We start from the raw sequence: 11,131 nt of genomic DNA, 5'->3' as shown, positions 1-11,131 counted from the left end.
CGCTCTTGTTACCCAGGCTGGAGTGCAATGGCGCGATCTCGGCTCACTGCAACCTCCGCCTCCTGGGTTCAGGCAATTCTCCTGCCTCAGCCTCCTGAGTAGCTGGGATTACAGGCACACGCCACCATGCCCAGCTAATTTTTTGCAGTTTTAGTAGAGACTGGGTTTCACCATGTTGACCAGGATGGTCTCGATCTCTTGGCCTCGTGATCCACCCGCCTCGGCCTCCCTAAGTGCTGGAATCACAGGCGTGAGCCACCGCGCCCGGCAAGAATTTTTTTTTTTAAGACAGAGTCTCACTTGGTCACCCAGGCTGGAGTGCAGTGGCCCAGTCTAAGCTCACTGCAACCTCTGTCTCCCAGGATCAAGTGATTCCCCTGTCTCTGCCTTCTGAGTAGCTGGACTACAGGTGCCCACCACCATACCCGGCTAACTTTTGTATTTTTAGGAGAGACAGGGTTTTGCAATTTTGGCCAGGCTGGTCTCGAACTCTGGACCTCAGGTGATCCACCCACCTCAGCCTCCCAAAGTGCTGGGATTACAGAGCCCACTGTACCCAACTGGTAGTGTATAAATAAATAAGCAAAAATAAAATATAAGGAACTAATCATAGAGGTGCCATTTTTTTCACTGGCTGTGTGAAAAAAAATGGAAAAAAAAAAACTCATTCTTTTTTTGTTGAAGGAAATAGAAAATCACCTTGATAAGGACACAGAGGGCTATGATGTGGTGCTTGATGCTATAGACACAATGCAGCGAGTCGCCTGGCACATCAATGACATGAAGCGGAAACACGAGCACGCGGTCCGGTTACAGGTGAGCTTGCAAGGTTTGCAGATGTCCTGACTCACTGTTTTCCCAGTAAAATATTAAGGCTGCTCAGGTACTGCACCACCTTCACGGCCTTCCACATAGTTCTCCCTGAAAGCAGTTCAGGACACCAGTAATACCGATCATTGTCTAGTATGGCTCTTTAAGAGAAAGTGACATTATAACTTTTAAGCTAATTGTTTGCTTATAGCCCCTTTGATGATCTAAGTTAAAATTTGGAGTCTCCTACTTCTATTAATTGCAAAGTTAGTAATTCTTTTTTTTTTTTTTTTTTTAAAGACGGGGTTTCACCATGTTGGTCAGGCTGGTCTTGAACTTCCGACTTCAGGTGATCTGCCCGTCTTGGCCTCCAAAGTGCTTGGATTACAGGCGTGAGCCACCATGCCCGGCCAAAGTTAGTAATTATTGTTGAAAGCAACTTTCTCTAAACTATGTAAAGGTTTTTTAAGCCTTTATTCCTCTGCTACCAGTTCCTGCAAAACCATGAGGTGATGCGTGGGTGGTCATAGGCCGGGGCTGAGGAGTAAGGGGGCCAAGGCTGAACCAGCTCCTTTACAGTTTCACGTGGGAAGTGACCCTCCCACGTCATTCCAATTTCCTTTTTTGGGGGCGGGAGGGAAGGGGACGAAGTTTCACTCTTGTCATCCAGGCTGGAGTACAGTGGCATGATCTAGCTCACGACAACCTTGGCCTCTGAGGTTCAAGCGATCCTCCTGCCTCGGCCTCCTTAGTAGTTGGGATTACGGGGCACACCACCACACCCAGCTAATTTTGTATTTTTACTAGAGACAAGGTTTCACCAGGTTGGCCAGGCTTGTCTCGAGCTCTTAACCTCAGATTGTCCGCCCACCTGGGCCTCCTAAAGTGCTAGGATTACAGGCTTGAGCCACCACACCCAGCAGTTTCCTCATTTTTAGACGAGATCGGGCGTGTTCAAGGTGGTGTGGCCGTAGACAGTTTCCTCATTTTTAAAATAAGACAGAGAAGTGTGCTAAAGGCCTATCCAGCATGAACATTTTAAGCCCTAAATCTTAGGACATTTTGACAGATGTTGAGCCAGTGACCATGCCCTGGGCACCACAATAGATGCACGTTTTTTTTTTTTGTTTTTTTTTTTTTGTTTTTTGAGACAGAGACTTGCTCTATCACCAGGCTGGAGTGCAGTGGCACCATCTCAGCTCACTGCAACCTCCACCTCCCCAGTTCAAGCGATTCCCCTGCCTCACCCTGCTGAGTAGCTGGGACTGCAGGTGGGCGCCACCACACCCAGCTATGTTTTTGTATTTTAGTAGAGACAGTGTTTCACCATGTTGGCGAGGATGGTCTCGATCTCCTGACCTCATGATCTGCCCGCCTCAACCTCCCAAAGTGCTGGGATTACAGGCGTGAGCCACCTCACCTGGCCAGGTGCACTATTAAAAACAAAACAAGAGGCTGTGTGGGCCCAGAGGCCAGTTCCAGGCTCCTGACTGTCCCTGGAGAGAGACGGAGAAACCCAAAGTGACTTGACCCTATGCAGACTGGCTTTGCCTAACTCAGGAAAAAAGATACATTATTTGGCTCATAAGTCAGAACAAACTCTGTAGGTTTCAGGTATAGGCAGCCAGAATGTGGTGTGATGCTATTGACGATCAAAAATCAGAGGAAGATGACATGATAATCTTCCAGGCTGCTTTTGTGTTTTGCAACAGCAATAAAAGTTTAACCCTTTATCATACAAGTGTTTTGCAGACATAATGTCAGAATCTATTGAACACAGTCATCCACCTGCCCCCACCCACCCCCCTGCCCCAGCTCCACAGTTTCACTTTCTGTAATTTCATTTGCCTGTGGTCAACCAAGGTTAGAAAATTTTAAATGAGGGCCAGGCGCGATGGTTCACACCTGTAATCCTAGCACTTTGGGAGGCTGAGGCAAGCAGATCACCTGAGGTTGGGAGTTTGAGACCAGCCTGGCCAACATGGTGAAACCCATCTCTACTAAAAATACAAAAATTAGCCAGGCGTGGTGGCAGATGCCTGTAATCCCAGCTACTTGAGAGGCTGAGGCAGGAGAAAATCACTTGAACCCGGGAGGCAGAGGCTGCAGTGAGCCAAGATGGCACCACTATACTCCAGCCTGGGCAACAGAGTGAGACTCTGTCTCAAAAAAAAAGAATTAATAAGATCTCATATTTGATAGCACAACAAGGGAATTACAGTCAACAGTAATTTATAAATAACTGAAAGTATAATTGCACTGTTTGTAACACAGAAGAAATGAGAAATGCTGGAGATGACAGAGGCCCGTTTATCCTGATGTGTTTATTATGTATTGTATGCCTGTCAGAATATCTCATGTACCCCATCAATATATACACCTACTGTACCCATACAAATTTAAAATTTGAATAAAAAAGCACTAAAATGTAAGTTAGGTGCAAAGGTTCATTTCCTTTCCCTGAGTAAGTAAATTTAAACTCAGGAAATTTCTGAGAAAATGACAGGGCTGATTTTTTATAGGCTTTAGTTTTGAATTTCTTCTGTGTGGTATGAACTTCGATATCTGGAAGAAAGTCTTCAACAGCTCTGAAGATTTTCTTCCCAGAGAAGAGGGGGTGAGAAAAATCAAGGGAAAGGGCCAGGCACGGTGACTCACATCTGTAATCCCAGAACTTTTGGAAGTCCAGATGGGCAGACCACTTGAGGTCAGGAGTAGAAGACCCGCCTGGCCAACATGGAGAAACCCTGTCTGTACTAAAAATTAAAAAAAATTAAAAAAAAATTCGCCAGGCATGAAGGTGGGCACCTGTAATCCCAGGTACTCAGGAGCTGAGGCACGAGAAACTCCTGAACCAGGGAGGTGGGGTTGAAGTGAACCGAGATCACACCACTTCCCTCTAGCCTGGGCGACAGAGCGAGACTCTGTCTCAAAAAAATAAAAAATAAAAGAAGGAGGCCTACCTGAGAAGGTCCCATACTGTTAGCCCCTGGACCTGGCTTTAGAAAGATGTAACAGCTATTAGGAGCCGTATCATGGCATGATTAAGGAATGGAAATAAGTCATTAGCAGCTCATCAACTAACAGCCTGATTCAGTTCTGTTAACCCTTAAGTGGCACCATCTGTAAATGCAGATTTATTCCATAGACCATCAGATACCATGTAGATTGTTAGACCCCATCAGGGATGATTTGTCACCATTCTTGAGGCCCAACAGATGAGCCACCAAGCCCATGGTGCCTGGCGTCTGCTTCCTGTTAAGTGCTATGGCCCCATTCCCTTTCTCAGGAGATACAGAGTTTGCTTACTAACTGGAAGGGGCCAGACCTGACCAGCTACGGGGAGCTGGTGCTTGAGGGAACCTTCCGCCTCCAGCGAGCCAAGAACGAGCGGACGCTCTTCCTCTTTGACAAGCTGCTGCTCATCACGAAGAAGAGAGATGACACGTTTACGTACAAAGCTCACATCCTGGTAGGTCTGCACACTGGCCACGGGCAGGGACTCAGATCCCCGGTTCCGTTCCCTCCTGAGCGTGCCTCACCCTCTGCTCTCTCTGCTCCAGTGTGGCAACCTCATGCTCGTGGAGGTGATTCCAAAGGAGCCACTCAGCTTCAGCGTCTTCCACTATAAGAATCCCAAGCTGCAGCACACAGTCCAGGTAACGGCAGGCCCGGGCCTCCCCACAAGCCCCTTTGTGAACAATGAGTGCTATGTGCTAGGTGGCTTTTCGAGAGCCTTCTGGCCACATGGTCAATTCCCATCTCATCAGAGGGTCCTGTGGGTGGTGGAATCGTTGTCTGACTGTCCACATCTCGTCATGGCAGGCCAAATCCCAGCAAGACAAACGCCTCTGGGTTCTGCACCTAAAGAGACTGATCCTGGAGAACCACGCAGCCAAGATTCCAGCTAAGGTAGGACACTGAATCAATGCACCGTCAAACGGGAGAGAGCTCAAATCCCAGTAAGGCATCCTGATAGGATAAAATGTTCAACTTCAAAACAGAGAGGCTGGCGTGGTGGCTCATGCTTGTAATCCCAGCACTTTGGGAGGCCACAGCAGGTGGATCACTTGAGCCTAGGAGTTTGAGACCACCCTGGGTAACAAAGCGAGACCACTGTCTCTACAAAAAATAGAAAAGTTAGCCCCCAGCCTGGTTGCACGAACCTGTAGTCCCAGCTACTCTGGGAGGCTGAGGTGGGAGGATCGCTTGGGTCCAGGAGGCGGAGGTTGCAGTGAGCTGAGATTGTATCACTGCACTCCAGCCTGGGTGACACAGCAAGACCCTGCCTCAAAAAAATGAAAAAGAAAATGGAGAGATAGTATATGTAGGAACTACATCTCAGCTAAACTAGCCATTAGCATCAAAAAGATTCACATGGGGCCAGATGTAGTGGCTCACACCTGTAATCCTAGCACTTTGGGAGGCCGAGGCAGGCAGATCACCTGAAGTCCAGAGCTCAAGACCAGCCTGGGCAGCATGGTGAATCCCCATCTCTACTAAAAATGCAAAAATTAAACCAGGCACGGTAGCTCATGCCTGTAATCCCAGCATTTTGGGAGGCTGAGGCGGGCAGAGTTTGAGAACAGCCTGACCAACAGGGAGAAACCCCATCTCTACAACCAGGAATGATGACACATGCCTGTATTTTCAGCTACTCTGGAGGCTGAGGCAGGAGAATCGCTGATCCTGGGAAATGGAGGTTGCAGTGAGCTGAGATGGTGCCATTGCACTCCAGCCTGGGAAACAAGAGCAGAACTCTGTCTCAAAAAATATATATATTTACAAAAATTAGCCAGGTGTGGTGGCATGCACCTATAGTCCCAGCTACTCAGGAGGCTGAGGCAGGAGAATTGCCTGAACCCAGGAGGCAGAGGTTACAGTGAGCCGAGATTGCACCATTGCACTCCAGCCTGGGTGACAGGACGAGATCCCATCTCAAAAAAAAAAAAGGCCAGGCGCGGTGGTGGTTCACACCTGTAATCCCAGCACTTTGGGACCGTCACCTGAGGTCAGGAGTTCAAAACCAGCCTGACCAATATGGTGAAATCCCATCTCTACTAAAAAATACAAAAATTAGCCATGCATGATGACATACACCTGCAGTCCTAGCTACTCACGAGGCTGAGATAGGAGAATTGCTTGAGCCCAGGAGGTAGAGGTTGCAGTGAGCCAAGATCGCACCACTGCACTCTAGCCTGGGCGACACAGCGAGACTCCATCTCAAAAAAAAAAAAAGAAAAGAAAAGATTTGCATGAATGGCAGACTCCATGGAGGTGGTGGTGTTTTTCCTTTTGGGGCTTAAAAGAAGATGGAGTTATGAGAATTATGCAAAGGTGCATGAAGCACCTATGTGTGTAAAGCTGGGTCCCATGCAGGTGCTTGGGAGACAAGATACAGATTTGGCCAAGAAGGAGTCTGTAGATGGGGAGCCAGCTGCCAAGCCATGAACTGTTTGCCAACCGTGAAGGCGCAATAGAGTATACCTTAGGTGGTGTGGAAGAATAAAGTGTTCAATTCAGTTGAGTGGAGAGAGGAAGGAAAACATCTTTTACCTCAGTCTTGAGGGATAAGGATTTTTTTTTTTTTTGAGACAGGATCTTACTGTGTTGCCCAGGCTGGAGTGCAGTTGTACAAACATCGCGCATTACAGCCTCGAATTTCTGGGCTCAAGAGATCCCACTACCTCAGCCTCCCAGAGGAGCTGGGACCACAGGCTTGCACCACCACGCCAAGCTAATTTTTATTGGTTTTTTTTTTTTTTTTTTTTTTTTTTTTTTTGAGACGGTGTTTCCCTCTGTCACCAGGCTGGAGTGCAGTGGCATGATCTTGGCTCACTGCAACCTCCACCTCCTGGGTTCAAGCGATTCTCCTCCCTCAGTCTCCCAAGTAGCTGGGACTATAGGCGCCTGCCAACATGTCCGGCTAATTTTTGTATTTTTCTAGTAGAGACGGGGTTTCACCATATTGGCCAAGATGGTCTCGAACTCCTGACCTCATGATCCACCCGCCTCTGCCTCCCAAAGTGCTAGGATTACAGGCATGAGCCACCACACCTGACCTAATTTTTGTTTTTTTTTTAAGGTGTGGTCTCATTATCTTGCCCAGGCTGGTTTCAAACTCCTGGGTTCCAATGATCTGCCCGCCTCAGCCTTTCCAAAGTGTTGGAATGACAGGCATGAGCCACCGTGCCCAGTCTTGGGAATATTTTTATTAAGTAGGGAAAAAAGGAATAAAGGAAACCAGACCTAGAGACCTGCGTAAACAGAAACAGGAGAGAACGAATGCGCTGCGTTCAGCGTTCACAGGCGGTGCCTGGATGGGAGGGCTGAGTTTTCAGGGGCTGGGGCAGGAGTGGAGGCAGGGAGGGGAAGGGCAGGAGCTCTTGGAGGGCTGTGGGCATGCGCTTTGAGGAGCCTGGACTGCATTCACACTGGGAAATCACTGCAGGCTTTGGAGGAAAGGGAGATGGTAAGGTCAGCCCTGTGTTCTGAGAGTGTCACTTTGGGGACAGGGTGACAAATAAGTGGCAGGAGTGAGGTTGGAGGCTGGAGAAGATAGTACCCACCATGATGGTCTGGAAAGGAGCTGAGTGGTGCTGCCACAGAGCCACAGCAGCAGAGGGGACAAGTGCAGAATGTGCCACTGAGGCAGGGACAGGATTTCGCCCACAATGCCAAGTCAGGAGTTGAAGGAGAGCGTGATGATGTGAGTCCTGAGACAGGTGGAAAGCCAGAGGAACTCGTGGGATTGGAGCGAGAGAGAGGAGCCCGCCGCTCTCACTGGCACCCATGCTGCCGGGCAGGGTCAGCCACAGGTGGAAATTCAGGTCTTGGAAGTTGAGGATCAGGAGACTCTTGCTAGATGCGGTAATTGAAGCCCAAAGGTTTAACAAGATGGTCCACAAAAATGTGTAAAAGAAAACGAACCCTTGGGACTCTCAACATCTAAGAGATCTGCAGGTGGGTGGGGGATTTGGAGAACAGCCAAACAAAGCACTGAAAGAGCAGCAGAGAGGCCGTGAGGACGCGCTGGGAGAAGGCGCCATGCTAACAAGGAAAAAGCACATCTCAGAGACAGCAGAGAAACTGTCTTAAAGGCTGCCGGTCCAGGAGATTTTTCCTTTATTATTTGAGATGGAGTTTCACTCTTGTTGCCCAGGCTGGAGTACAATGGCACAATCTCGTCTCACTGCAACCTCTGGCTCCTGGGTTCAAGAAGTGATTCTCCTTCCTCAGTCTCCCGAGTAGCTGGGATTACAGGCATGCGCCACCATGCCTGGCTAATTTTTTGTATTTTTAGTAGAGACAGAATTTCTCTGTGTTGACCAGGCCTGTTTTGAACTCCCGACCTCGGGTTATCCGCCCCACCTCAGCCTCCCAAAGTGATGGGATTACAGGTGTGAGCCACCGCACCTGGCCAGTCCAGGAAATTTAAACAGAAAAGCAGATTTTAGATTTGGCAATTAAGAGAGAAGGGAGAGATCGAAGTGTGTTGAAGAAGAAGGGGGATTAAGAAGCAACAGAACGGGTATAGACTTTTTCATATATAAAGTTCACAAAAGGAAAAAAAATGCTAGTTTGGAGAGAGGCAAGAGCAAATCAAGTCTTCTTGTCTGAGTCAAGTGCCAAGTCCCCAACGGGATGGCAGGGTGGAGAAGGGAGGTGGAAGAAGAGACGGTGGCTCACTTCCTGGAATGAGGCCTGGGGAGGTGGGAAGGAAGAGGGTGGGACGCACAGGAAGAGGGGCTCATCTTGGAAAGGACTGGAAGCATCTCTCTGAGCCAAGGGAGAAAAAGATGAAAGATGGAGTAACTTTGAGGTGGATTTGCAAGAAGACAAAGGGTTTAATTTCACTAATGCAGATGATAAACTCATCTGCTGGGAGAGTGAAGCAGAGATGGGGGTATCTGAGGGAAAGTGGAAGGGATCAGAAGAACACTTGCTAAAGAAAATGGACAAGTTGGGCTGGGCATGGTGGCTCATACCTGTAATCCCAGCACTTTGGGAGGCAGAGGCAGATGGATCACGAGGTCAGGAGTTTGAGACCAGCCTGGCCAACATGGAGAAACCCGGTCTCTACTGAAAATACAAAATTAGCCAGACGTGGTGACGCATGCCTGTAATCCCAGCTACTCAGAGTCTGAGGAAGGAGAATCGCTTGAACCCAGGAGGCAGAGCTTGCGGTAAACCGAGATCACACCATTGCACTACAAAAGGGAAAAAAAAAAAAAAAGTTTCCCAAAAAAAAAAAAAAAAAAAAAAGGAAAGAAAGAAAATAGACCAGTCCCTAGAGATGACTAGAATAATTTGTGAAAGGCAGCAAAGGACCCAGCTGAAGCTGGCCACCATGAATCAGTGTGATGATGCCATTTCAAAATCTGCTCAGCAACTTGGAAACTACTGGTAAAAACCGTGGTGTGTGTGGGTTCCTCCAGGTTGGGAACCAGCAGAGCTGGTAGGGGAAGGTTCTCAGGGCCAGGGTGGGGAGGGTGCCAGTGGGCACGCAGTTGCAGTGACTGGGCATGACATCAGGCTTAGTGGAGAAGAGAACCAGCTGAAAACAGGTGTGTGCTGAGAGACTGCAGTATTGAAATAAAGACTGGTTCAGCAGGAGTTAATGTTGGAGAGACGGAAATGTACAAATCTGTAGTTGAAGAAGTGACTTCTGGAGTCCCGCCTTAGAGGTGAGGCAGTGTTGGGTGTGATCCGGTCCTGGAGGTGGCTCTGCTTCTGTCTTGCTGCTCTGGAGTGGAGGAAAAGGTCACTAGAGACAAAGTGATCGAGGAACTAGGGTGAGGGCGGCGGGTGGGTTCTTCACAGGGATGGTGAAATGGTCCAGGTTGGGGCCGGGAGGAGTGAGGTGGAGCAGACTATGGGATGATGATCATGAAAATTGAACTGGGTGGAAAATAAGAAGGGTTGAGATTTCTGAGAAAGAGGAGAGTCTGTTTTGCTGTCTGCATATTTTGACAAGCATTTGAAGCTTGTTCTCAGGGCTGCCAGCAATGATTCGGTCCTCAGGAAATGAATGTGCTAGGTGTGGACTTGGACTTGAGCATGAGTTTCGTTTTGTCAGGGTGTTATGAGATGCAGGGGAGCTCATGCAGAGAGGGGACTGCGTTTTCTTCATGATTAGTCATTTGGTTGCTGGCCTGATGCCTTACGATGGCCTTCGGAGCAATGGCAGAGCATCTTTGATGTGCTTACCTGTTGTTTACCTGTCTACTGGGAAAACCAAAATCACTAGCAAGATTCTGAAAGGCAGCTATAGACCATTACAAAACAAGGCCATCTTACATACCTGTCCTCTTTCTACCATGCTGGTGTATGTATCCCGGGAAATTCCCTTCAAGTATTCAGATGGTGAATGTAGTAATATGACGTGAACTTTCTCCCCAAGTTGTCTGTCCCTTCAATCTAAAAACGTCTTTTCAGCTGCGACTTACTGAGCATACACACTGTGCTGAGTTCTTTATATTCTTACTACACCCTCACCAAAATATGTTATGAGGTAGTTCTTATTCTTCCCATTCTAGAGAAATAAAAACATAGGCTCAGAGACATTAAATAAACTGCCCAAGTTTATATAACTAGCACATGACCAAGTCTATCTGGCTTCAAAGAGCATCTTAACCATATTGTTCCCACTGGCAATAAAAAACCTTTTTTTTTTTTTTTTTTTTTTTTTTTTTTTTTTTTTTTTTTTTTTTGAGACAGGGCCTCACTCTGTCGCCCAGGCTGGAGTGCAATGGTGCAATAGTCTGCTCGCTGCAGCCTCCGCCTCCCAGGTTCAAGTCATTCTCCTGCCCCAGCCACCTGAGTAGCTGGGACTACCAGTGCATACCACCACACCTGGCTAATTTTTGTATTTTTAGTGGAGACGGGGTTTTGCCATGTTGACCAGGCTGGCCTCGAACTCCTGGCCTCAAGTGATCCACTAGCCTCAGCCTCCCAAAGTCCTGGGATTACAGGCACAAGCCACCACACCCAGCCTCAAACGTACTTGTTTAATATATTTTATTCACTATAATGTAATCATAATTTTCTATTTAAGCACAATTGCTATTAAAGTGAACTTTCCACATCTTTCCTCGAGATTATTTATTTTCCTAAAGTTTTCAAAATGTATTTCTATCATTTCTATGAAATAAATGCATAGTGGGAAATTTTAAACATCAAATGTATCACTAGTCCAATAATATCAACACAGCTGTGGGAAACTCATTAGTTAGAGCCTCCCCGCTGCCGGTTCTTTCTCTTTCTTTCCTCCTTCCTTCTTTCTTCCTTCCTTCCTTCCTTCCTTCCTTCCTTCCTTCCT

At 47.7% G+C, this 11,131-nt stretch overlaps 1 protein-coding gene across 1 annotated transcript in view; it reads left to right on the top strand.

Moving 5' to 3' along the window:
- PLEKHG1 (pleckstrin homology and RhoGEF domain containing G1) overlaps positions 1-11,131 on the top strand; it is a 157,092-nt gene that overhangs the window by 117,682 nt on the left and 28,279 nt on the right. The window contains exons 7-10 of the mRNA XM_032258801.1: positions 685-816; positions 4,100-4,282; positions 4,374-4,469; positions 4,636-4,722. Of these exons, the coding sequence (XP_032114692.1) occupies positions 685-816; positions 4,100-4,282; positions 4,374-4,469; positions 4,636-4,722 (498 nt within the window). The remainder of the gene's footprint in view (positions 1-684; positions 817-4,099; positions 4,283-4,373; positions 4,470-4,635; positions 4,723-11,131) is intronic.

Source organism: Sapajus apella, unplaced genomic scaffold (genome assembly GCF_009761245.1).
Source record: "Sapajus apella isolate SASKATOON/1434 unplaced genomic scaffold, GSC_monkey_1.0 scaffold105, whole genome shotgun sequence".
NCBI classification, from domain to species: domain Eukaryota; kingdom Metazoa; phylum Chordata; class Mammalia; order Primates; family Cebidae; genus Sapajus; species Sapajus apella.
This window is presented reverse-complemented; position numbering and strand designations above follow the sequence as displayed.